This window comes from Kogia breviceps, chromosome 3, assembly GCF_026419965.1.
Source record: "Kogia breviceps isolate mKogBre1 chromosome 3, mKogBre1 haplotype 1, whole genome shotgun sequence".
Taxonomy (NCBI): domain Eukaryota; kingdom Metazoa; phylum Chordata; class Mammalia; order Artiodactyla; family Physeteridae; genus Kogia; species Kogia breviceps.
Window position 1 is genome coordinate 113334386 of NC_081312.1, and position 25940 is coordinate 113360325.

At 36.6% G+C, this 25940-nt stretch overlaps 1 protein-coding gene across 34 annotated transcripts in view; it reads right to left on the reverse strand.

Moving 5' to 3' along the window:
* The window catches only part of MEF2A (myocyte enhancer factor 2A), a 181831-nt gene that overhangs the window by 8288 nt on the left and 147603 nt on the right, over window positions 1-25940 (reverse strand). For 16 of the 34 annotated variants that reach the window (XM_067029499.1, XM_059058526.2, XM_067029501.1 and 13 more), the window contains 3 exons: window positions 21714-21901; window positions 4655-4678; window positions 859-985 (listed from right to left, as the gene is read on the reverse strand). In XM_067029499.1, the coding sequence (XP_066885600.1) occupies window positions 859-985; window positions 4655-4678; window positions 21714-21901 (339 nt within the window). The remainder of the gene's footprint in view (window positions 1-858; window positions 986-4654; window positions 4679-21713; window positions 21902-25940) is intronic. The other 18 variants (XM_067029512.1, XM_067029510.1, XM_067029513.1 and 15 more) reach the window with 3 other exon arrangements.

The window sequence follows — 25940 nt, forward strand, 5'->3', positions numbered from 1 at the left end:
ATCACAAAAGAATAAGTTCTCTGCACTGTAGTTCCTGAAAACTGGCAAGGTATTAACTATTTCCCTCTTTCCTTCTTTTGAAGCATCAGGTGTTTGGCTCAGCTGGTGAGAAAGTGAAGCCCCATGTGTCCTCTGCCACTCCCTATAATGGCACATCTAGAGACACCTGTGCACGTCGGGTTCTCCACACAGCCTGCGTGGCTGAAAGCACCCCTTCAGTCACTGCAGCATTCTTAAATTTGCCTGATATACCCTCCAAATAGGGTATTTGGGAGTGAAATGTCTAAATAAACATGAATGAGTGAAAAGCTCCCCTCAGAGGTGACGAGTGACAGACTCTGAGGAGAAACAAGAAAGCTCCTGGTCTTGCCCCTCAGGCACAAACAGCAGAAACCAAATGGGCTGTCACACGGACCTGCCGGCACAGCCACCCAGCTCCACCTCCCCAAGCCCTGAGGTCCAAAGGGACTCAGTCTTTTCCAAGGTAGGTTGACACAGCATAAAGAAAAACACCTTATTTCAAAAGCCTGGAATAGTGAGATGCTGTTTAACAAGAACTATACAGAAAATGCCGAGCCTTTTGCTCCGCTTGCTGCATACCATAATTTTGATAACAGCTAGTTGTTTCTTCGTCAGGGTTGTAAGTAAAAGTTCATGCTGGGAAATCTTTCTATGATCAAATGTGTATTTTCTAATTTTTTTCAAGACTAGCATGTGTTTCTTTAACATATCTAAATGTGAATCTAAGAAACTGGAAATAACTTATTTCAGTAAATATACTTTTTTAAAATCATAAAAGCACATGTTGAGCACAAAACAAAGAAATAAAACCCACAAAAGGCAACAGAGTAGGCTTACCAGTGTTGTAGGCGGTCGGCATTGCTGAGTACACCAGGCCCTGCGGAGGCAGGCTAGGGGTTGTCACAGACACCACGGGGGTAGCTAGGGGCTGAGTGGCTTGGGAACTGCTTATCCTCTGGGTATTCTGTGAGAAAGAAGAAAAAGGTAAAAGTGTTATTCTGTGAGTATTTATATTCAAACTTAATATTTTAAAAATAACATTCAATTTAAAAGTGACATTTTTCACAGTTTTATGATGTGAATGTCATTATTCCCTGAAGCAGTGATCATGTGAAAACCTTAAAAATACTAATGAGAATAACTATTTAATTTTTAAGGATGTATTTTACATTAATTATTCAGTTTCCCCTAGAGTCTTTTTCATAGAGTTTATTGATGTCAGAGATATACCCTTAAAATAGAAAACTGCATTAGGACTGATAACACTTATGTGCTAGCATAAATGAGGACTTGATGCCACTATAAAGACAGCCAAACTACCCTAAATAAAATACGTGTATAATTTAAATACCCGAGGATAGCAAGGTCATTTGTATATATAGAGATTATAAGTCCATGAGCATATAGGGATCACAACTACTTTTTGCAGCATTTACATATTAACAAGGTTTTAAGTCATGGCTTACTAAAGTGCAGCTTATATTCATATTTCCTTCCCTGTGATCCTTCAGTTGACAGACACACACATATATATATATGTACATGTGTATATATGTGTATATTTAGATAGATTTTTTTAAGACTTTTAAAAGAGCAGTTTTAGGTTCACGGCAAAATTGAAGGAAAGGTACAGAGATTTACCACATACTGCCTGCCTCCATACATGCAGAGCCTCTCCCATCATCCACATCATCCAAAACTGACCTGTTTTTTAAGGGCAGATTCAGACACAGTCTCCTGACTCTTATGAGAGGAGAAGCTTTGAGTAGAGAGCTCTTGAATAAAGTACTTTTGACAGGGCTGTATGAGAAATGGTAAATGCTTGCCAACTGACAGCATCTACATAGTATCCTATCTACAGTGGGAATGAAAAAAGATATCAACTATTGAATAATCAAGTCAGTTTAAGATAGTCACCACTCTCTATGTGTAGGGGTATGACAGGGCAGTTTCTCATGACACTGCCTTAAGCGAACACTTTCTAAAACTGAGGATCAGAGGAACAGGACAGACTCCAAGTTCCATGTGGTTAGAACACAAGAAGGCTAAAGCATAACTCCAGGGTTATTTTTTTCTAACTGAAGAAATTACAGCCTGATAACTGACATCTGGGGTACTAAGCCATATGAATAAAAGTATAATTCAGTGTCCTTGAGGTTATAAAGAGTCAGGATGTGATTGTTTTCTCTATCACCATTTCAAAGGGTAATCAGATAAAGGCCTTTGGTTAGATCTAGATATTTGAACTTTTGATCATTTGATAAGGATCCAGATCTCATTTTATTTCTTTTTAGTTTGTATTTTCTATCCAATCTTAAGTTAGAGGATGTTGGAAAGACCATTCAGGTTATACTGCCCTGGATCTTGTCCCAGATTCACTAATTCCTAAGCACTGGGAAAATCATTTAACCTCTCCAAACCTCTTCAAGTGGGGAAGATAGCGATCATTGTGCTGCCTGCCTTGTAGTACTACTGTGAGAAATCTAGTAAGGTAATAGATGGGAAATGCTTTGAGACAACTGAAGTACTACAGGAAGGTAAGATAGTACCCTTAAATTATTGCTCTAAGAAACCCTCTGGCCCAAGATTTCTAGATAACTCGTATAAAAAAAAAGGTAAATATATTTATTCCTTCTGATCCATAGCTATTTCCCTGGAGCTGTCATGAAGTAGAGTTGTTCTAGAATTGCAAGGCTTCTAAAGGAATCTCTGTAGCCTGGTTCTAAAGGAGTCTTTAGTGTAGGCTCCAGGGCACTTGTCTTTATTTCACTTGGGGTCAGAGCCATTCATGATTATATTTTAGAGCTCAAGCCAATTTATACAACTTTCTGAATTCTAATAGATTGTGTTTCTGATTATATTTTGGTCTGACACATAAAGCTCTGCATTTTAAATTGATTAAGTTTTAGAGTCTGAATTAGCTTAAGTTTTAGAAATGTGAATGACTGTTTACAGTTTTTGGTTATATATTTGTTTCTTAATTACAAGTATTTATTTTTATGATTGCTAGATTTTATAGTCTTCAAATTCTGTAATTGAGGGTATATTTTAAGGAAATGTGGAAAGGAATACATTTTTGTCTCAGCATCAAGTTAAAAATTTTAATGAATTTTTGAGACAGAGATCTACTTTGGATTTAATTTGTTCTCACAGATTTGGTCACTGAAACTTCAAGAGTCAAATACTAGGTGAAAAATACAGTACAACATGGTTTGGTCTAGCTTTATCCATGCCATAGCTTCACCTCCATGGAAATCTACTGATGTGACCTCAAGATGGGGGGGTGGAATGGAGTGTGTGTGTGTGTGTGTGTGTGTGTCTGTGTGTAAAACAGTGACACTCCAATTTATTGGTTCTACCCATTAAAGCTCAATGGCACTGATTTCCACAACCACTAGAGGGCAACATATTGCTAGATAATTCATAAATTCACAAGGAAACATTCATAACTTAAGGGTATAAATAGTGAGGTTTAATCTAAGATGAATTATTTTGTCTTGAACTATACACATCTATTTGCTAATCATTACTGTATCATTAAGTATTTCCCCAAAAGATAGTTAAAATCTGCACATGATATAATCCAATAACACAATGAAAGCTGGCTAGTATATTTTAGTTAACCAATATGAAACCACATCCAAAACTGTGAGAGTGAACACAAAGTTAAAGAACAATCTCTCATTTTAAGGACAGAGCGCAGACAACCTTATTTGAAAAGAAACCAACTGTGCAAAACACACCAGCATGCATATATATATAATAATAAAATGTAAACAAAATGAACAGATGCCTTTCCCCCATGCTTTCATGCAATCTAAACCTCTGTCCATGCTAAAAACTAAACATTTTCAAGTTTTTATTCCCCTTAAAGTCACCTAATTAGCAGCTGACTGAAATCAGAAGATCAGTTCTGTAAGGTTTGAGTTTTAGTTCCCAAAGAAATATATCAACTGAAAGTTATTTTTAGTCAAATTTAATTTCTAGAAAAAAAGCCAATAGAAATCATTTGTTTTGGAAAAAAGGTAATAGCTACTTTTAAGAACAGAATATCTTCTGATACAAAAAAAAAAAAAGTAAGTTTGTGTATGTTAAATTAAAGACATTCATTTTAATAAACAGGGAACCCCCTTGTGGTTCAGATCGTCTCATGCAGGATGAAATAATTCTAACTCTGTGAAAAAAGGTGACCTCACCAAAAATGATGTAATCTTTTTGAAAGAAAGAGAAACACAAGACAGTGTGTTACAATCTGAGGAACTGTGAGGGTGAAGTCATTTTCTAAAAATATATTAATAATTTGGGGAACTATAAAAGGTATTTTGTATCTTTCCTTAAAAAAATTCTTTAATGTGTCTTCTCATCATGGACAGCTATTGTTTATAAAGGCTCTATCCCAAAGTTCCCCTAAAAAGTTGTAACAAATAAAATGGGTCAAGATATACAATTATAAGTAGAAAAACCAGACTCTGCAGTACTAGTAGGTTGGTTTCGTTATTCAAAATGTTTGGACAGTATTTAATAGCAAGAAAAAAAATCTGTGTAACAAAGGGAATATTAGATAAAAACACTGAAGAGAATTAGTACTTTCTACATCTTTTTCAACTCCCTTCAATCAGAAACCCACACTCACCAACTCCAATTCCTCTTCCTCCGACTGCACTCAGCACATAAGAGGGATAAGAGAGTTACTAAGACTGTTGGTACTTGAATATAAAATATTTCTTTAGAAAAACATGTTATCTGAACACTAGCAGTTGTTTGGAAGTCTAAAGAGATGATTATATATGCAGTGAGTACAAACATAAATTATTTATTGTTTCTGTACCTGTAGTTGACTTCAAAAGACTGGAAAGGTTCTTTTAAATCCTCTAGGGCCAGGATTTAAAGACATTCCTACCCCAACTTGGTCTGCTCTTATGCTGGCCTCGCCTACACATGGCCATGCTACTGTGACAATATATAAAAGGATTTCCTAATCATGAAACTAGTTTCTATTTTGAATTCTGGAGAATATTAACTCTATACTTACATCTAAATCCTCCCATCCCTACCCCACCTGGTCACACATGTCCATTTATCTTATACTAGATTCTGTGCTCCTTGGTGGGCAGAAATTATCTTGTTTTCTTATTTCCCACAGTAACTAGCATACTGTTATGGAACAACAAGAACTCAAACATTTAGTAAGTATAGTTTTAAATAATACAAATTTATGTGTTTATCATTTGCAAATACAGTTTTCAAATGAATATAATAATTTCAATGGAGAAAAACCACATATATGAAGAAAATGAGACTGGAGGAGAAATGAACTGATAAATCACATACAGAAAAGATGAAAGAAACATATTGCTCCTTTTTTCCCTAACACATCTAGAAAGTATTAATATGCTAGAAATAACCTACTATCTAGTTTTTTTATTATTTTACTTGAATAAGCCAAGCTTCTTTGTCAATCTGCGAAAGGTGTCTTTATAAGCATCACTGATACATGAAGCCCCAATCTGAAAGCAGACAATAGTGTAAAATAGGAAGGAGGCTCATTATTTACTCTGAAAAACAACTACCTGGCCTATAAACTTCTATTTCAAATGTGCGCAAAATGCTCTTCCACTGTTTTGTTATAGATGTCTTCACAAATCTCCAACTGTAAGACACATCAAAATAATATGGGTGTGTGTATGTACAGTTTTCACTATAACTTACAGGGATAAGGGTATAAATAGTTTCTGTGGCAAATTTTAAGAATTCCATGGAGATGCTTCATGATCTCTTAAAAAAAGATCAAGATAACTGACAAGTTGCTAAATGTCAAACTTGTTGTTTGTCCTTAAATTTTGCAGTTTATTAGTAATTCTTATAAACATATTTCTACACCTTAAATGAAATATCCTATAGGTTTTATTTCTGAAAGATAGTGGCAGGTATTCCACATCCAGTTCATGAAAGGGGAGCCAAATGACTATCCTAAATGTCATTTTTTCTCAGCTCCTTTTCTTGGGGATATACTTCTCTGTTATATATAGGTATGTATTTTTTAAAACATCTTTATTGGAGTATAATTGATTTACAATGTTGTGTTAGTTTCTGCTATATAACAAAGTGAATCAGCTATATGTATATATATATATATATATATATATATATATCCCCCATATCCCCTCCCTCTTGCATCTCCCTCTCACCCTCCCTATCCCACCCTTCTAGGTGGTCACAAAGCACTAAGCTGATCTCCCTGTGTGTGCGATGCAGCTGCTTCCCACTAGCTATCTATTTTACATCTGGTAGTGTATATATGTCAGTGCTAACCTCTCACTTCGTCGCAGCTTACCCTTACCCCTCCCCGTGTCCTCAAGTCCATTCTCTACGTCTGTGTCTTTATTCCTGTCCTGCCCCTAGGTTCGTCAGAACCAATTTTTTTTTTTTTTTATTCCATATGTGTTAGCATATGGTATTTGTTTTTCTCTTTCTGACTTACTTCAATCTGTATGACAGACTCTAGGTCCATCCACCTCACTACAAATAACTCAATTTCGTTTCTTTTTATGGCTGAGTAATATTCGATTGTATATATGTGCCACATCTCCTTTATCCATTCATCTTTTGATAGACACTTAGGTTGCTTCCATGTGTGGCTATTGTAAATAGTGCTGCAATGAATATTGGGGTGCATGTGTCTTTTTGAATTATGCTCTTCTCAGGGTATATGCCCAGTAGTGGGATTGCTGGGTCATATGGTAGTTCTAGTTTTCTTTTTTTAAGGACCCTCCATACTGTTCTCCATAGTGGCTGTATCAATTATATTCCCACCAACAGAACAAGAGGGTTCCCTTTTCTCCACACCCTCTCCACCATTTGTTGTTTGTAGATTTTTTGATGATGGCCATTCTGACTGGTGTGAGGTGATACCTCATTGTGGTTCTGAATTGCATTTCTCTGATGATTAGTGATGTTGAGCATCCTTTCATGTGTTTGTTGGCAAACTGTATATCTTCTTTGGAGAAATGTCTATTTTAGGTCTTCTGCCCGTTTTGGGATTGGGTTGTTTGTTTGATATTGAGCTTCATGAGTTGCTTGTACATTTTGGAGATTAATCCTTTGTTGTTTCGTTTGCAAATATTGCTCCCATTCTGAGGGTGGTCTTTTCATCTTGTTTATGGTTTCCTTTGCTGTGCAAAACCTTTTAAGTTTCATTAGGTCCCATTTGTTTCTTTTTATTTCCATTTCTCTAGGAGGTGGGTCAAAAAGGATCTTGCTGTGATTTATGTCATAGTTGTCTGCCTATGTTTTCCTCTAAGAGTTTTATAGTGTCTGGCCTTACATTTAGGTCTTTACTCCATTTTGAGTTTATTTTTGTATACAGTGTTAGGGAGTGTTCTAATTTCATTCTTTTACATGTAGCTGTCCAGTTTTCCCAGCACCACTTATTGAAGAGGCTGTCTTTTCTCAGTTGTATATTCTTGCCTCCTTTATCAAAATAAGGTGACCATATGTGTGTGGGTTTAATCTCTGGGCTTTCTATGCTGTTCCATTGATCTGTATTTCTATTTTTGTGCCAATACCATCTGTCTTGATTACTGTAGCTTTGTAGTATAGTCTGAAGTCCAGGAGCCTGATTCCTCCAGATCCGTTTTTCTTTCTCAAGACTGTTTGGCTATTCAGGGTCTTTTGTGTTTCCATACAAATTGTGAAATTTTTTGTTCTAGTTCTGTGAAAAATGCCATTGGTAGTTTGACAGGGATTGCACTGAATCTGTAGATTGCTTTGGGTAGTAGAGTCATTTTCACAATGTTGATTCTTCCAATCCAAGAACATGGTATATATTTCCATCTGTTTGTATCATCTTTAATTTTTCATCAGTGTCTTATAGTTTTCTGCATACAAGTCTTTTGTCGCCTTAGGTAGGTTTATTTCTAGGTAATTTATTATTTTTGTTGCAGTGGTAAATGGGAGTGTTTCCTTAATTTCTCTTTCAGATATTTCATCATGAGTGTATAGGAATGCAAGAGATTTCTGTGCATGAATTTTGTATCCTGCTACTTTACCAAATTTGCTGATTAGCTCTAGTAGTTTTCTGGTAACATGTTAGGATTCTCTGTGTATAGTATCATGTCATCTGCAAACACTGACAGTTTTACTTCTTCTTTTCTGAGTTGGATTCCTTTTATTTCTTTTTCTTCTCGGACTGCTGTGGTTAAAACTTCCAAAACTAGGTTGAATAATAGTGGCGAGAGTGGACAACCTTGTCTTATTCCTGATCTTAGTGGAAATGGTTTCAGTTTTTCACCATTAAGAACGATGTTGGCTGTGGGTTTGTCATATATGGCCTTTATTATGTTGAGGTAGGTTCCCTCTATGCCTACTTTCTAGAGAGTTTTTATCATAAATGTGTGTTGAATTTTGTTGAAAGCTTTTTCTGTATCTACTGAGATGATCATATGGTTTTTAGCTTTCAATTTGTTAATATGGTGTATCACATTGATTGATTTGCATATATTGAAGAATCCTTGCATTCCTGGGATAGACCCGACTTGATCATGGTGTATGATCCTTTTAATGTGCTGTTGGGTTCTGTTTGCTAGTGTTTTGTTGAGGATTTTTGCATGTATGTTCATCAGTGATATTGGCCTGTAGTTTTCTTTTTTTGTGATATCTTTGTCTGCTTTTAGTATCAGGGTGATAGTGGCCTCAAAGAATGAGTTTGGGAGTGTTCCTCCCTCTGCTATATTTTCCAAGAGTTTGAGAAGGATAGGTGTTTGCTCTTCTCTGATAGAATTCACCTGTGAACCCATCTGGTCCTGTGCTTTGGTTTGTTGGCAGACTTTTAATCACAGTTTCAATTTCAGTGCTTGTGATTGGTCTGTTTATATTTTCTATTTCTTCCTGGTTCAGCCTCGGAAGGTTGTGCTTTTTTAAGAATTTGTGCATTTCTTCAGGTTGTCCATGTTATTGGCATATAGTTGCTTGTAGTAATCTCTCATGATCCTTTGTATTTCTACAGTGTCAGTTGTTACTTCTTTTTCATTTCTAATTCTGTTGATTTAAGTCTTGATTAGTCTGGCTAATGGTTTATCAATTTTGTTTATCTTCTCAAATAACTAGCTTTTAGTTTTGTTGATCTTTGCTATTTCCTTCATTTCCTTTTCATTTATTTCTGATCTGATCTTTATAATTTCTTTCCTTCTGCTAACTTTGGGTTTTTTGTTCTTCTTTCTCTAATTGCTTTAGGTTTAAGGTTAGGTTGTTTATTTGATTTTTCTTGTTTCTTAAGGTAGGTTTGTATTGCTATAAACTTCCCTCTTAGAACTGCTTTTGCTTTTGCTGCATCCCATAGGTTTGGGGTTGTGTTTTCATCATCATTTGTTTCTAGGTATTTTTTTGATTTCTCTTTGTTTTCTTCAGTGATCTCTTGTTTATTTAGTAGCATACTGTTTAACCTCCATGTGTTTGTATTGTTTAGTTTTTTTCCTGTAATTGATATTTAGTCTCATAGCATTGTGGTCAGAAAAGATACTTGTTATGATTTAAATTTTCTTAAATTTACCCAAGACTTGATTTGTGACCCAAGATATGATCTAGCCTGGAGAATGTTCCATGAGCACTTGAGAAGAATGTGTATTCTGTTGTTTTTGGATGGAATGCCCTATAAATATCATTTAAGTCCATCTTGTCTAATGTGTCACTTAAAACTTGTGTTTCCTTATTTATTTTCTGTTTGGATCATCTGTCCATTGGTGAAAGTGGGGTGTTAAAAACCCTACTATGACTGTTTTACTCTCGATTTCCCCTTTTATGGCTGTTAGCATTTGCCTTCTGTATTGAGGTGCTCCTATGTTGGGTGCATAAATATTTACAATTGTTATATCTTCTTCTTGGATTGATCCCTCAATCATTATGTAGTGTCCTTCTCTGTCTCATGTAACAGTCTTTATTTTAAAGTCTATTTTGTCTGATATGAGAATTGCTACTCCAGCTTTCTTTTGATTTCCATTTGCATGGAATATCTTTTTCCATCCCCTCACTTTCAGTCTTTATGTGTCCCTACATCTGAAGTGGGTCTCTTGTAGACAGCATATATACGGGTGTTGTTTTTGTATCCATTCAGCCAGTCTGTGTCTTTTGGTTGGAGCATTTAATCCATTTACATTTAAGGTAATTATTGATTTGTATGTTCCTATTATCATTTTCTTAATTGTTTTGGGTTTGTTATTGTAGGTCTTTTCTTTCTCTTGTGTTTCCTGCCTAGAGAAGTTCCTTTAGCATTTGTTGTAAAGCTGGTTTGGTGGTGCTGAATTCTCTTAACTTTACTTGTCTGTAAAGGTTTTAATTTCTCTGTCAAATCTGAATGAGATCTTTGCTGGGTAGAGTAATCTTGGTTGTAGGTTTTTTCCTTTCATCACTTTAATTATATTCTGCCACTCCTTTCTGGCTTGCAGAGTTTCTGCTGAAAGATCAGCTGTTAACCTTATGGAGATTCCTTTGTATGTTATTTGTTGCTTTTCCCTTGCTGCTTTTAATATTTTTCTTTGTATTTAAATTTTGATACTTTGATTAATATGTGTCTTGGCGTGTTTCTCCTTGGATTTATCCTGTATGGGACTCTCTGCACTTCCTGGACTTGATTTACTATTGCCTTTCCCATATTAGGGAAGTATTCAACTATAACCTCTTCAAATATTTTCTCAGACCCTTTCTTTTTCTCTTCTACTTCTGGGACCCCTATAATTCGAATGTTGGTGCATTTAATGTGGTCCCAGAGGTCTCTGAGACTGTCCTCAATTCTTTTATTCTTTTTCTTTATTCTGCTATGCAGTTATTATTTCCACTATTTTATGTTTCAGTTCACTTATCCGTTCTTCTGCCTTAGTTATTCTGCTATTGATTCCTTCTACAGAAGTTTTAATTTCATTTATTGTGTTGTTCATCATTGTTTGTGGGCTCTTTAGTTCTTCTAGGTCCTTGTTAAATGTTTCTTGTATTTTCTTCATTCTATTTTCAAGAGATTGGATCGTCTTTAGTATCATCATTCTGAATTCTTTTTCAGGAATACTGACTATTTTCTCTTCATTTGTTTGGTCTGGTGGGATTTTACCTTGCTCCTTCATGTGTTGCATATTTCTCTGTCTTCTCTTTTTGTTTAACTTACTGTGTTTGGGTTCTCCTTTTTGCAGGCTGCAGGTTCGTAGTTCCCGTTGTTTTTGGTGTCTGTCCCCAGTGGGTGAGGTTGCCTCAGTGGCTTGTGTAGGCTTCCTGGTGGAGGGGACTAGTGCCTGTGTTCTGGTGGGTAGGGCTGGATCTTGTCTTTTTGGTGGGCAGGGCCGCGTCCAGTGGTGTGTTTTGGGGTGTCTGTGAACTTAGTATGATCTTAGGCAGCCTCTCTGCTAATAGGTGGGGTTGTGTTCCTGTCTTGCTAGTTGTTTGGCATGAGGCATCCAGCACTGGAGCTTGCTGGCTGTTGGGTGGAGCTGGGTCTTAGTGTTGAGACGGAAATCTCTGGGAGAGCTCTTGCTGATTGATATTACGTGGGACCAGGAGGTCTCTGATGGTCCAATGTCCTGAACTCGGCTCTCTCACCTCAGAGGCTCAGGCCTGACATCAGGCCAGTGCATCAAGACCTGGTCAGCCACACGGCTACTGACGAATATGAGAAATATGAGCTCCCTGAACTGTTGAACCAGATTGAGGTGCTGTCTCTGAAGTGTTATTCTTGTGAGAATCTTCCATAATCAACTGTGGCTCTATGTATGTATTTTTAACTTTGTATTCTGAAATAGTTTTAGGCTTAGAGAGCAGCTGCAAAGAGAACACACCACCACATACCTCATCCAGTTTCCCCCAAAGTTAACCCTGAAGAAACAGGATTCAGTTGTCAAAATTGCATGTAGCAGGAACCAAAGCTATATAGACTTTCCTTGGGTTTCAGTCTTTTCATGAATGTCTTTTTCTGGTCCTGGATCAGATCCTGCATCTCACATGCCTTTAGCTGTCATGTATCCTTAGTCTCCACTGGTCTCCACAGTTCCCTCAGTCTTTCCTTGTTTTTCATGACCTTGACAACTTTGGAAGAGTACTGGTCAGGTATCTTGGAGATCATCCTTCAGTTTGGGTCTGTGTGATATTTTCTCATAGTTAGACAGACAGCATGGACTTTTGGCAGAAGACCACAGGGGTGACATGATCCTCTTAGCACATGATATCAGAAGACACATGTCATCCCATTACCAGTGATGTTAACCTTGATCTTCTGGTTAAGGTAGTGTCTTCCAGGATTCTCCACTATAAAATCACTATTTTTCTTTTTGTAATCAATGATTATTTGGGGAGAGACATTCTGAGATTTATTCAATATCCCATTTCTCCTTAAATTTTTTGCTAATTTTAGCATTCATCCATTGACTTTGCCTTCAAGGTCTGCACTGTGGTGTTATAATGGTGATTTGCCATTTCTCTCATTCTTTCTACCTGTATTAATTAGAATTCTTCTCTAAGGAAGAGTTGTCCCTTCTCCCTTTATTTATTCAATCAATTACTTAGTAACAGTCTCAGTATTTTTAATTCTTTTATTCTTCTTGTGTTATAACCCAATAATATTGTTATTTATTTTGTTGCTTAAATTGTTCTAGATCTGGCCACTGGGAGCTCCTCTGAAAGGTTGGGTTCCTCTGACTTTTGACATACATTTCCTTATACTCTGGCACCTCTGGCTCATTGTGTATTTTCCTGACCCTAGCTCTACAATCAATCACTTCTCGAAGGAGTCTTGATTCTTTTTATTGGAGAATGGTGGTTAGAAACTAAGATCTGAGTGTGAGGTGTGCTCAGTTACCAGGTGTCATTAAGACCCTCTCAGCAGTTACAGCTAGGAAATATATGATGTATACGAATTCATGCGTACACAACATCTATTTCTATATCTATCTATCTGTATATATGTTAAAAAAAAAACCAAGTTCATACTGAAACCTCTAACTACAACCCCGAAAAACAGGGTTCTTTATAGCCTTCCCCACCCACACTGCTTAATTGTAAGTTTTTTCTCGAGAAACCTGGCTTTCTTTATCAACAATGTATAGTAGTTGCTTGTTTAAGGGTGTGTATGTGTGTAACAAATTTACCATCTTGAGCACTGTGATTTCATGCAATTTTTTTTGGTATCCATATTTATGGTATCCAGTCAGAACAGTTTCCAGTTATTTACAGCAGCTCTTTCTTCCTCATCCCCTTCAGTATCATCATATCACTCATTTGTAATAACGTTATATTAATGTATCATGGTCTGTATTTCATCTTGGGTTCCCCTGGAATCCTGGTTGACTTTTTTTAATGGCATATAGTAAAAAAAATCACTCTTTGTATTGTACAGTTTTGTAGGTTTTACCAAAGCATAGATTCATGTATCTAACAATACAGTATCACAGATAGTTCCATCCCCTCAAAAATTCCCTTATACTACCCCTTTTGTATTCAACTCCTCTCCCCACCCTTGGCAACCACTTATCTGTTTTGCATTTTCCATTATGAAATATAAATATAATCATATATATACTATGTAGTCTTTGGGATCTGGATTCTTTCAATTAACAAAATTCATTTAAGATTCATTTATGTTGTTGAGAATAAATACTTCATCCCTTTTGTATTACTGAACAATATTCCTTTGTATGGATGTACCAGAGTGCGTATACCCATTTATCTGCTGGAAGGACATCTGGGTTGTTCTCACTTTTGGGAGATTATGAAAAATATAAGTTTTTTATATAAGCATGGTTTTCAATTCACTTGAGTAAATACTCTAGGAGCAGGATCGTTGGGTTGTATGACAAGTATATATTTAACTTTATAAGAAGTTGCCAAACTGTTTTCCAAAGTAGCTGTACCATTTTGAATTCCAAGCAGGAATACATGAGAATTCTTGTTGCTCTGCATCCTCACCAGAGCTTGGCATTTTTAGTTTCTTGGTTTTGTTTTTGTAATTTTAGTCATTCTAACAGGTGTGTAGTTGTATCATTCTGGATAAAAGTCTTTTACTAGATAGGTAATTTTGCAAATATTCTCTCCTTATCTGTAGATTGTCTTTTTATTCTCTGAACAGGGCCTTTTCATGGAGTGAAACTTAAACTTTTGTTAAATACCAATATATCAATTTTTTCTTTATGGATCATGCTTTTGATGTTGTAATTCTCCAATGTTTTCTTCTGGAATTTTCAGAGTTTCGTGTTTTACATTTGGATCTATAATACATTTTGAGTTAATTTTTGTATAAGCTATGAATTATACATCAAGGTTCTGTTTTTGCATATGGATGCTAAATTGCTGCAGCCCCATTAGTTGTACTGACTATCCTTACACCACTGAATTGCCTTACTACCTTTGTAAAAAACCAACTGAATATATTTGTGTGGGTCTATTTTCTGGGCTCTCTGTTTTGTTCTTTGACATATGTGCTCATCTTTTTGCCAGTATCATACATTATTATTGTAGCTTTATTGTAGGTCTTGAAACCAGGTAGTTCTTCCTATTTTGTTCTCTTTCAAAATTGTTTTGGCCAATGTAGTTCCTTTGCCTTTCCATACATATTTTAGAATTGGCTTGTTGATATCTACAAAAAACCTTGCTGTGATTTAAACTGGGGTTGTGTTTAATCTGTTGACCAATTTAGGAAGAAGTGACATCTTGACAATATTGAGTCTTCAAACCCATTAATATGATATCTCTCTATTCATTTGGCTCTTTGATTTCTTTTAACAATATTTCATAGTTTTAGCATGAAAATCATGCACATATTTGGTGAGATTTGTAAGCATTTTTTGAGCAATATTTAAATGGTATTTTAAAATTTCATATTCCAATTGTTCACTGGAAGTTTTTTTCTAGGTTCTTTTATGCTTTTCTACATAAATATTATCTTCTGTGAACAGAGACAGTGTAACTTCCTTCTTCCCAGTGTGTGTACATTTTATTTATTTTTATTGCCTTACTGTTTCATCTAGGACTTCCAGTACAATGTTGGATATGAGTGAGAATACACAACACTGTCTAGTTCCTAATATTATTTAACCAAAAGACTGTTTCCCCCTTATTAAGTATATCAGTTGTAGAAATTCTGAAAATGCTCTTTATTAGGTTAAAAAACTTCCTTTCTTCTCCTAGTTTGATGAAAGTTATTTTTATTATGAATAAAAGTTGAATTCTGTTAACATGGTAAATTATATTGATGAATTTTCAAATTTAGAATCAGCCTTGTATTCCTGAAATGAAACCCACTTGGTCTTAATATATTATCCTTTTTAGTACTGATTAATTTATTTACTAATAAACTAATATTTGTTGAGGATTTTATGTCTAGAGTTCATGAGGGATACTGGCTTATATTTTTTTTGAAATGTCTTACTCTGATTTGTATTAGAGTAATGCTGGTCTAATAAAATGAGTTGAAAGGTGTTCCCTCCTGGGATTTCCCTCGTGGCACAGTGGATAAGAATCCGCCTGCCAATGCAGGGGACATGGGTTCGATCCCTGGTCTGGGAATATCCCACATGCCATGAAGCAACTAAGCCTGTGCGCCACAACTACTGAGCCTGCGCTCTAGAACCCGTGAGCCACAACTACTGAGCCCGCGGGCCTCGAGACCGTGCTCTGCAACAAGAGAAGCCACCACAAGGAGAAGCCCATGCACTGCAACGAAGAGTAGCCACCCCTTGCCAAAACTAGAGAAAGCCTACGTGCGGCAACCCAATGCAGCCAAAAACATAAATAAATTAAATTAAATCTTAAAAAAAAGAAAAGGTGTTCCCTCCTTGCCTCTATTCTGAAAGAAATTATGTAGAATTGATATCATTTCTTTTTAAATGTTTGGTAAAATTTGGCAGTAAAACTCTGCATTTGGAGGTTTTTTTTGGAACGTTTTAAAACTAGGAATTCAATTTCTTTAATAGATATTTACTATTTAGGTTAACTATTTCTTCTTCAGTGAGTCTGATAATTCTTTGGTAATTTGTATTTTTCAAAGAATTTACCCATATCATCTAAACTATCAAATCTATTAGAATAGAGTTGTTTGTAGTATTCCCCTTGCCCCCTTTTTAAGTTGTACTGTTGTTTTGTTTTTAGATTAGCTGTTATACAATAACTGTTTGTAGTATTATTCTGTAGCTTATCTTCTGTACAATAATTGTTTGCAGTATCTTTTAGTGTCTTTTGGGTTATGTAACTCTTTCATTCTTAATATTGATAACTTGTGTTCTTCTCTTTTTCTTTGGGAAACTTGGCTATAAATTTAGCAGTTTTATTGATCTTTAAAAAAAAAGCAGCCTTTGGTTTGATTCCTTTTCCCTACAGTCTTTCTGTTTTAAGTTTTGTTAATTTCTGCTCATTTTTTTCTTTTCTTCTGGTTCCTTTGGGTTAAGTTTGCTCTTCTTCTCCTAGTTTCTTAAAGTAAAAGCTTACTGATTTGGGACCTTCATCTTTTCTAATATAAACGTTTAATGCTATGAATTTCCCCTCTCAACGCTACCCTACGTGGTCCCTAAAATTCTGATATGCTGTATATATTTCAAATTTTCCCTTGAGATTTCCTCTTACACCCATGAGTTATTTAAAAGTATGCTATTTGGGCTTCCCTGGTGGCGCAGTGGTTGAGAGTCCGCCTGCCGATGCAGGGGATACGGGTTTGTGCCCCGGTCCGGAAAGATCCCACATGCCGCGGAGCGGCTGGGCCTGTGAGCCATGGCCTCTGAGCCTGCGTGTCCGGAGCCTGTGCTCCGCAACAGGAGAGGCACAACAGTGAGAGGCCTGCGTACTGCAAAAAAAATAAAAAATTAAAAATAAAAAAAATAAAAATAAAAGTATGTTATTTAATTTCTATATGTGGAGATTTTCCTGTTGTCTTCCTGTTATTGATTTTATTATGCTCAGAGACTGTAATGTGCATGATTGAAATCTGCTAAGGTTTGTTTTATGGCACAGGATATGGTCTAAATTGCTGAATGTACCAAGTGTCCTTAAGAAGAATGTGTGTTCTGCTATGTGAAGTGAAGTGTTCTATAACTGTCTCTTATGTCAGGTTGGTTGAATATTGCTCAGGTCACCTAAACCCCTAACTGATATTTTTGCCTACTTGTTCTATCAATTACTGAGAGAAGAGTGTTGAAGTTTCCAACTACAATTGTGGATTTTTCTCTTCCACCTTTTAATTGCATCAGTTTTTGCTTTATGTATTTTGAAGATGTGCTGTTAGGTGCATACACATTAAAGATACTTATTTCTTGGAATATGGACTATGTAATAATATCCTTCTTTATCCTTGATAATATTCCTTATTGTGAAGTCTACATTGCCTGAAATTAATATGGCTACACTAGCTTTCTTTGGGTTAATGTTTGCATGGTATATTTTTTTCCATCCTTTTACCTATGTCTTTATATTTAAAGTGGGGTTCTTATAGACAGTGTACTGTATGATCTTCCTTTTTTAACCAATCTGACATTTTGTCTTTTAACTGATGTTTATGACCACGTTTACTTGTATAGTTGGATTAAAATCTACAATCTGGGCTTCCCTGGTGGCGCAGTGGTTGAGTCCGCCTGCCAATGCAGGGGATATGGGTTCGTGCCCTGGTCCGGGAAGATCCCACATGCTGCAGAGCGGCTGGACCCATGAGCCATGGCCGCTGAGCCTGTGCGTCCGGAGCCTGTGCTCCGCAATGGGAGAGGCCACAACAGTGAGAAGCCCGCGTACCACCACCAAAAAAAAAAAAAAAACCTACAATCTTGCTAGCTATATTTCATTTGTTCCATCTGTTCTTTATTATTCTCTTTTTCTCCCATTTCTTGGGCTACTGGAGCATATTTTATGTTTCTATTTTATCTCCTCTACTGTCTTATTAATACCTCTTTTTACTTCCTATAGCTGTACTAGGGTTTACAATATACATCTTCAGTTAATTGGAGTTCACCTTCAAATATACACCTCATCATGTGTAAAGACCTACGACAGTATATTTCTAATCCCTCCGCCGTCATTTTACTTTTACATATGCTATAAACACAAAAGTCATTGCTACTATTTTTGCTTTAGAAAGCCAATTATCTTTTGGGGCAAGTAAGAAGAGGGAAAACACCCAGATCTTGGTTTCTGATATCATTCTCCAGTAAAAGGAACCAAGGCTCCTCAGAGAAATGCCTGATTCCAGGACTGGGGCAGGAAATACACAAGATGAGCCTGGAGCATTCTGTAGTAACCAGAAAATAAAATAGTAACCCCCACTTTCCTCCCTGCCAAAAAAACCCCACAAAGACGAGGATATACAAAAGGGGCACAGGAACCATTTGAACAGTCCTCAACAGCTAAAGCTGGAACAATTTGAGCAACAGAATAAACTGGTATTGGTATTGATAGAACCATACATTAACAGAATTTAGTATTATTATAACCCAAAGTATAAAATAAATGTCCCTGACTCCATATTAATATTTGCTATAAGTAAATTATTAAATAAATGAGAGAGAACAGATAAGTCACCTGTGCAGAAGAACTCCAAATAATTTATGTAGATAGTTTGCCCTCAAGGAGGTAGGAGAATAACCCCCACTACTCCTTTGGTGTGGGCCTTGCACAGTGACTTCCTTCCATAGAGGACACTATGGGAAGGGGGAAAAGAGTAGCCAGTGAAATACTACACCAGCAAGATGACCAAAGTGATCAACAGTCATGTTGATAGTATGTACCCTTGATATAATGTGATGAAAATGGCACTTTAGTTCCACAGCCTTCCTGCCCCAAACACATAACACCGGTCTAATCATAAGAAAAACATCAGAAAAACCACAATTTAGGAACATTCTACAACATATCTGACCAATACTCAGAACTGTCAAGGTCATTAAAGTAAAGTCTTAGAGAAACTATCACAGCCAAGAAGAGCCTAAAGAGACATGACTACTAAATGCAATGTTGTATTCCTGGATTGGATTCCAGAACAGAAAGACATGGGGTTAACAACTAAGGGTATCCTAATAAAGTATAGACTTTAGTTAATAATAATGTTATCAGTATGGATTCATTAGTTGTAACAAATGTACCATACTAATGTAAGATGTTAATAACAGGAAAAATTGGGTGTGCAGCATATGGGAACTTTCTGTACTATATTTGCAACCTTTGTATAAATTTAAAACTGTTCTAAAATTAAAGTTTATCAAATGAAGGACAAAATTTTATCTTCATTTATTCCATTTCCATTGTTCTTTATTTCTTTGTATAGACTCAAGAGTTTGCTGGTAGCATATTCCTTCTTCCAAAAGAAATCCTTTAATATTTCTTGTAGAGTATGTCTGCTGGCAATAAATTCCCACAATTTTCTTTTGAGAATGCCTTTATTTCTCTTTCATTTCTTGAAAGATATTTTTGTTGGGTACAGAATTCTAGGCTGAAAGTTTTTTGGCTTTTGTTTTAATTTCAGCACTTTAGATTACTCCACTGTTTTGTAGCTTGTATAGTTTCTGAAAAGAAGTATGGTATAAATGCTTATCTTCATTCCTCTATATATTTATCTGTCTCTTTTCCCTGGTTGCCTTTAAGATTTTCCTCTTTGTCTTCTGCTTTTAGCAGTCTGAGTGTGTGTACATTTGGTGTTGGTTATTATTTCTTCAAACACATTTCTTCTGCTCTGTTCTCTCTCTGCTCTTTTTGGAATTCTAGTTATAAACATGTTAAATCATCTGAAAAAGCCCCACAAATATCAGAGGCTTTGTTCTGTTTTTTTTTTGTTTTGACTCTTCTCTTCATATTTTAGTTTGGGTAATTCCTACTGACCTGAAGACCTGTAGCACGTCTTTCCTCCTGTTAGGCCTTTAATGCAGAGTTTGAGTCAATTTAATTAAGAACTGGGCTGTGTTTGAGCTTCACTGTTGCTATGGTTACCCTCAGTGTATCCACCACAGGCCTCAAATCCCTCTGGTGGGAATGGAAGATTGGTTGGCTAGAGGTTTTTTGTTTGTTTTTTCCCCAAAGACTGCTCATTCTCAGTTTTAAGCCTTCCCCTTTGTGCTATGCCTCAGGCTGCAGCCTTCTCAGAAATTCTGCCATATTCATGACATTGTTCCTGCTCCTTCACCATGGGCTGAGAGAGTTTTCCTTTTCCATTTCCCTAGATACAATGGGAATTCACCAGTGCCTAAGGATGACCGTTTATGTCATTCATCTCCTCACAGATTAAGACTTCTGTTCCATAGGAGTGAAAGGGGAGAAGGACCCAGGCAAAACTTTTTGCCCCTACTGCAGTGGCTGCTCTTCCCCTCTCTTCCCGTTGCACACCACAGAGGATACTTTTTCAGGATACTCCCAATTTTTCCTGTGAGCACCCAGTGGGGTTCATGGAGAAAAACCCTGCAAAAGGGCTTAGGATTCTCCCTGCATAGCAGTCCCAGGGGTTTTATACAGAGTCCTGCCAGTGAACACTTGGCCTCCAGCAATTCACCAATCACCCTAGCTTAACTTATTATCTGTGTCTTGCCCAGATAAAGGCAGTGCTCCAATGTCCTCTCCCTTCAGTATCTGTCTCTCCCTAGAGTCTGGGCCAGTTGGTTGCCCTGAAATCTCAGCACTACAATGTGTTCAAGGAAAACTATGAAATTGTTTGTCCAACATTTTTTCAGTGTAAGGCTGGGAGCAACAGTTTCCAGTTTTCTATATCTCCGAATGAAAAAGCACTTTGTTTTTTGACTTAAAGGGTTTTGGTTCTGGCTGTCTTTTGTGCTACCTTGGACCAGTACTAACCTTCCCTTGGTTTCCTTATCTTACCTGCCAAGATCACTGTTTGAGAATCAAATGATACAATGTATATAAAGATGTTTGGGAATCTATAAATCATTATACAATGTAGAATTAGTATCTAAAGCCTGACAGCATTACTTTCACTTAGCAAACAATCAAATGGCCAGTTTAGCAGCTGCATAGTAGAAAGACCACCTGACACATCACATTGTTACTAGTCAAACAGTTGCTAAAATCAGAATGGTTTTAAAACTTGCATATATATTCTAACTTTTTTCTATAGAAAGCTAAGGGGGATAGACATATTTTCCTCTTCTTATAAATACAGGATTCAAAAGCAAATGAGGCTGTAACATTGTTAAGGGCTGCGGTGGGCAGACCTGTATTCTTATAAGAGTTAAATGGGAAGGTTATTTGAGAAGGAATAAACAAAAATTATGAGAACAACTAATCCAAGTTTTTATGCATTCTTTCCTATTCTACAATAGTTCTTTGGTATATAGAATTTTCTAACAAATAATTTAGTATTTCTCTTACAGAAAAGTATGTGAAAAAATTACTCAAAGTATGCAGAGCACAAAGAAGAAGTATTTAAGTCAGGTGTAATTTATCAAATTGAGGATGAGATCTCTAAGCAAAGATTCCAGTTTGGTAAATTAAAATTAACGTAATAACTTCTCCATATTTAGCTTTAATTTTAAATAACCATTAGGTAGATTTATTTCCTGTTTTTTCATAGTCTTATTTCTGTGTATTTAGAATAGACTTGTCTCTTCAAATGCTAATTTCAAATAGAAATACTTATTAGGAAAAGGTCTAGAGTCTATGGAAGTACAGTAAATTGCAAATGAGAATATATACACTATGTATAAAAATACATGCTTTAAAGAATGAAATTGAAGAAAGGTTTAACATACCAGTGGAGGCATCATGCCCTTGCTTGAAGGGGGGATGACAACTCGAAGATCTGGTTTTCGACTGTTCATTCCAAGACTGCCACCACCTGGAGGAGGGGGAGACTTTGTAGGCATAACTTTGCCTAAACTATTTGCACCAGTAGTTCCAATCAAATTTGGAGAAGCTCTTGAGTTTACAAATCCATTCCCTGGAAAAAAGAAATACCAGTCATTAACATGAAACAAGTCATTAAAATACTTTGGTACAAATATGATGCAAATTTTCCCCAGTCCCAGTTTCAAGTGAATTTTATAATAAAACTCATGAATATCTAACCATGTCATCTTTGAATATTTTAAAAATAAGCAAAGAGAGTGAAGCAAGTCTGAAATACATATAAAGTTTAAGACTAATGCCACTTGTTTCCAGTCTCACTGCTTGGACCTGCTGACAGAAACTTAAAACACAAAATATGTTTCTAATGGGGCATCTCCTACTGGGGACCAATAAAATGGGGATATATAAGAAGATGCCTGAGACCAGCCTATTCATTCATTCTTACGACAACAAAGGCACCCCTATTAAGTTCTGAGCACAGAACTAGGTGTCAGGGTATCTCCTTAATTGAAGCTTATTTAGCACTCAGCTCTAATGCCTTATTTTCACCAAGTACTTCTTCCTTATAGCTCTACCTGTATCTGTTCTGTTCTTGTGCTATCATTAAGGTCTTCTTTAAGTATTTGTGATTTATCTGACTTCAATCAACTAATTCCTACTTTTTAACTTTCCCTAAAGAACTGTCTATCTTTCTTAGAGAGGAAATAAGGAAAAAGATAAAGTGTGGTATAGGTTCTACTGTATATACACAGTACTTTTGGGCACCAGTTGAGATAGAAAATTAATGTAAGGGATCATCCCTATTTTCATGGCTCTTGCAGTCATTCTAGTCCTTCGCATGTGTAGCCATGTGGTTTGGGTGGGGCTGACTCCACTTCAATCCCCCTTGCCACAGACTGGCTTGTTGATGGGCATTTGACTTAGGCCAAAGCCAATGAGTATAAGGCATTCTCCCTCACCACAGTGATCAGAACCTAGGTAAAGCAGTTGCTATATGGTAGTGAAAAAGGCTCTTTCCTGCATTCCTCCAAATGTGACTGGGGAAGCATTTTATTCTCAAGCCATTTTGAGTCACAGAAGAAAGTCAGAATGAGAAAAAAGCTGACAGAGAAAGGAGAACTGAAAATAAATGAAGTAAAAGCCCTACCATGCTTATCGTCTATACCACTTCTGGCTCTTTTCAGTTACAAGTTAGTAAACACTCTATACTATTTAAACCTAATTGAGGTGGTTTTCTGTCAGTTGCAACTGATAGTATCCTATTACTATTCATCAGCTTACAGTTCAATGGTGGAGATAATGTCATAAATCAAAAACAAAGTAAAGTAACAATATATGGGAACATAAATGTTCATTTATAAATAGAGGCTACATATACTATTTTGATTTCTAAGTAAATCTTAAATAAAGCAGGTGAGAACAGAAAACGTTAACTACATGATATATTTAAAAAATATTTTGTGAAAATTTAATTACTAAATTTAAGATGTAGTGTTAACTGCCCATAAAAAATACAGCATAGGTCACTCTACTATTCCATATTTTAAAAATAATCATCAGCTTTATAATAATCAAAACATAAAAAATTAAGTTTACCATGTATATGGTGTACTTTTAGCAACAGAGACTTAATTCCATGAACGCTTTACCATTATTCTATTTTGAAGAGTGCTTAGTATCTAACTCTACTCTATTGCAGTATATAGATGTTAATTTAAGGGCACCGAATAAAAGAAAACTTTGTTGGCTTAAGAATTCCATTCCTAGTGTTTATTATAAGCTGACCAAACCCAAAATATTCAGAATAGTGAACTAGAAGTTCCTGGAGGGCTGAAGAGGCCTCTTGAATTCTCTGGGTGGGACTCAGCATTCACACATCAATAGTAGCAACCATCTAAAATCAGACAACACAGAACTACCTTTACAATTTAGAAATAAACTTTTAAATGTCTATTAGGTGTAGAGCACTATGCGGTGAGGAGGTTATAGGAAGGGATTAAAAAAAAAAAAACCCTACATGGTCTTCAAGCAGCTGTTCACCTAGTTAGCAAGAACAGGCATACACCACAGAGACACAAAGATGTCAAAATTATACTTAAGATATGGCAACACAATGAAATGTAACCACACAAAATTTACAAGGAAACAGAAAGCAAGGCACTGATACAGGCATGTGGGCTTTTAATTAGGGAAGACTTTGTGGGATCAACTATTTAAGCAGTCTGAAAGGGCAAAAGATGACAGAAGGTAGGCATTATGAATAAATGTGAGAAAAATACACTAAAGCATGAATGAACAAAGTGTGACTAAGGAATGGTGGGGCAGATAAGCACAGAGTCCATGGCTTCAGCGACTGTCACAAGGAAAGGGCAGTTGTATTTATTCTGTTCTTTTCCTTCCAGTATAAAGCAAAAAAGGCAACTTTAGAATCCTCCAAAAAGGACTTCCCTGGTGGTGCAGCGGTTAGGAATCCGCCTGCCAATGCAGGGGACATGGGTTCGAGCCCTGGTCCAGGAAGATCCCACATGCCGCAGAGCAACTAAGCCCATGTGCCACAACTACTGAGCCTGCGCTCTAGAGCCCATGAGCCACAACTACTGAGCCCATGTGCTATAACTACTGAAGCCCGTGTGCCTAGAGCCCGTGCTCTGCAACGAGAGAAGCCACTGCAAGGAGAAGCCCATGCACCGCAGCGAAGAGTAGCCCCCATTCACCGCCGCGAAGAGTAGCCCCCACTCACCGCCAACTAGAGAAAGCCCACGCGCAGCAACAAAGGCCCAATGCAGCCAAAAATAAATAAATTTTAAAAAAAGAATCCTCTAAAATTAAACAGACACCAGATATTACAAATATATATATACATGTCTGTGTTAAATACATGCAGGGACTAACCAAAACTGAGTATCTGCTGTGTGCTTAACACTGGCCTAAAACCTTCCTAAAATCTCACCCTGAGAAGACTATTCTAAGAAGTGAAATGTAGTACAATGAGTACTGCAATGAGTTAATGACAAAGACCAATTATGTACTGCACATATTTTTCAGTTTAAGAGCTTCTGTATTGGGTTATCAAGATCATTTTAATTCTATGAAAGTTTCTTGAAAGAAGAGAAATATTTAAACCCACTAAAATCCATGTAGCGTTTGGTAGTTTATAAAACATTCTCAGGAACAGAATATATAACGAATAGGGCCAATTGATGAATAGATATGTAAATTCTAAAATTAAAAAATATAACTACAAAGAGACTAAGTTCTTGAAGTTCTGCTGAAGGAAATGAATGCTTCAGTATATTTGCTTATATTAGAGTTTGAAAAGATATGTTATTTAGGTGAATTATTTATATGAGAAACTAAAAATCAATATTTTGCTAATGTGATATAATCAACTTTGTTGGATCCTAACCAGAACATTTTCAAGGGACAAAGAAAACAGAGAAGTGAGGTACAGCACTTAGGAACTGGCCTGTATCTCTTCAGCACTTGTCATTCAAAATGTTGGCATTCCAGATGATCAGTGCTTCTTTCCCCCTCCAACTTACTCTCACCCAATTCCTCTTGCTTTCTCCAAAACTTTTACCAAGTGACCTACCATTTTTAATTCATTATGTGATTTAATTTTGTTGTGGGGACTGATACTTCAGTTAACCTTATGAGGTTATTTCCTGCATTCTGCTTCCATTATCTTGAAGGGGCATGTATTAAATCTGGGTTGAATCTCCTTTCCACAACCCAGAAAGCAATTTCCTGCACTCTGGTAAGCTTCAGAAAGCAGTGCTGTTAAAAAATTCAAGCTCTGCACTAGGCCATCCCCTGTGGAGCAGAGCTCATCCATGAATTGGGCAGAGGTAACTGCTAAGCAAGTCATCTGGATATAAAATGCTCATCAAATAATTTTATACAAAAACCTGAAGGTTTAACAGAAACTAGTAGAATGTAAGTACAAATTAAAAATGCTTCTCTTGGGCTTCCCTGGTGGCGCAGTGGTTGAGAATCCGCCTGCCGATGCAGGAGACACGGGTTCGTGCCCTGGTCCGGGAAGATCCCACATGCCGCGGAGCAACTAAGCCCGTGAGCCATGGCCGCTGAGCCTGTGTGTCCGGAGCCTGTGCTCCGCAACGGGAGAGGCC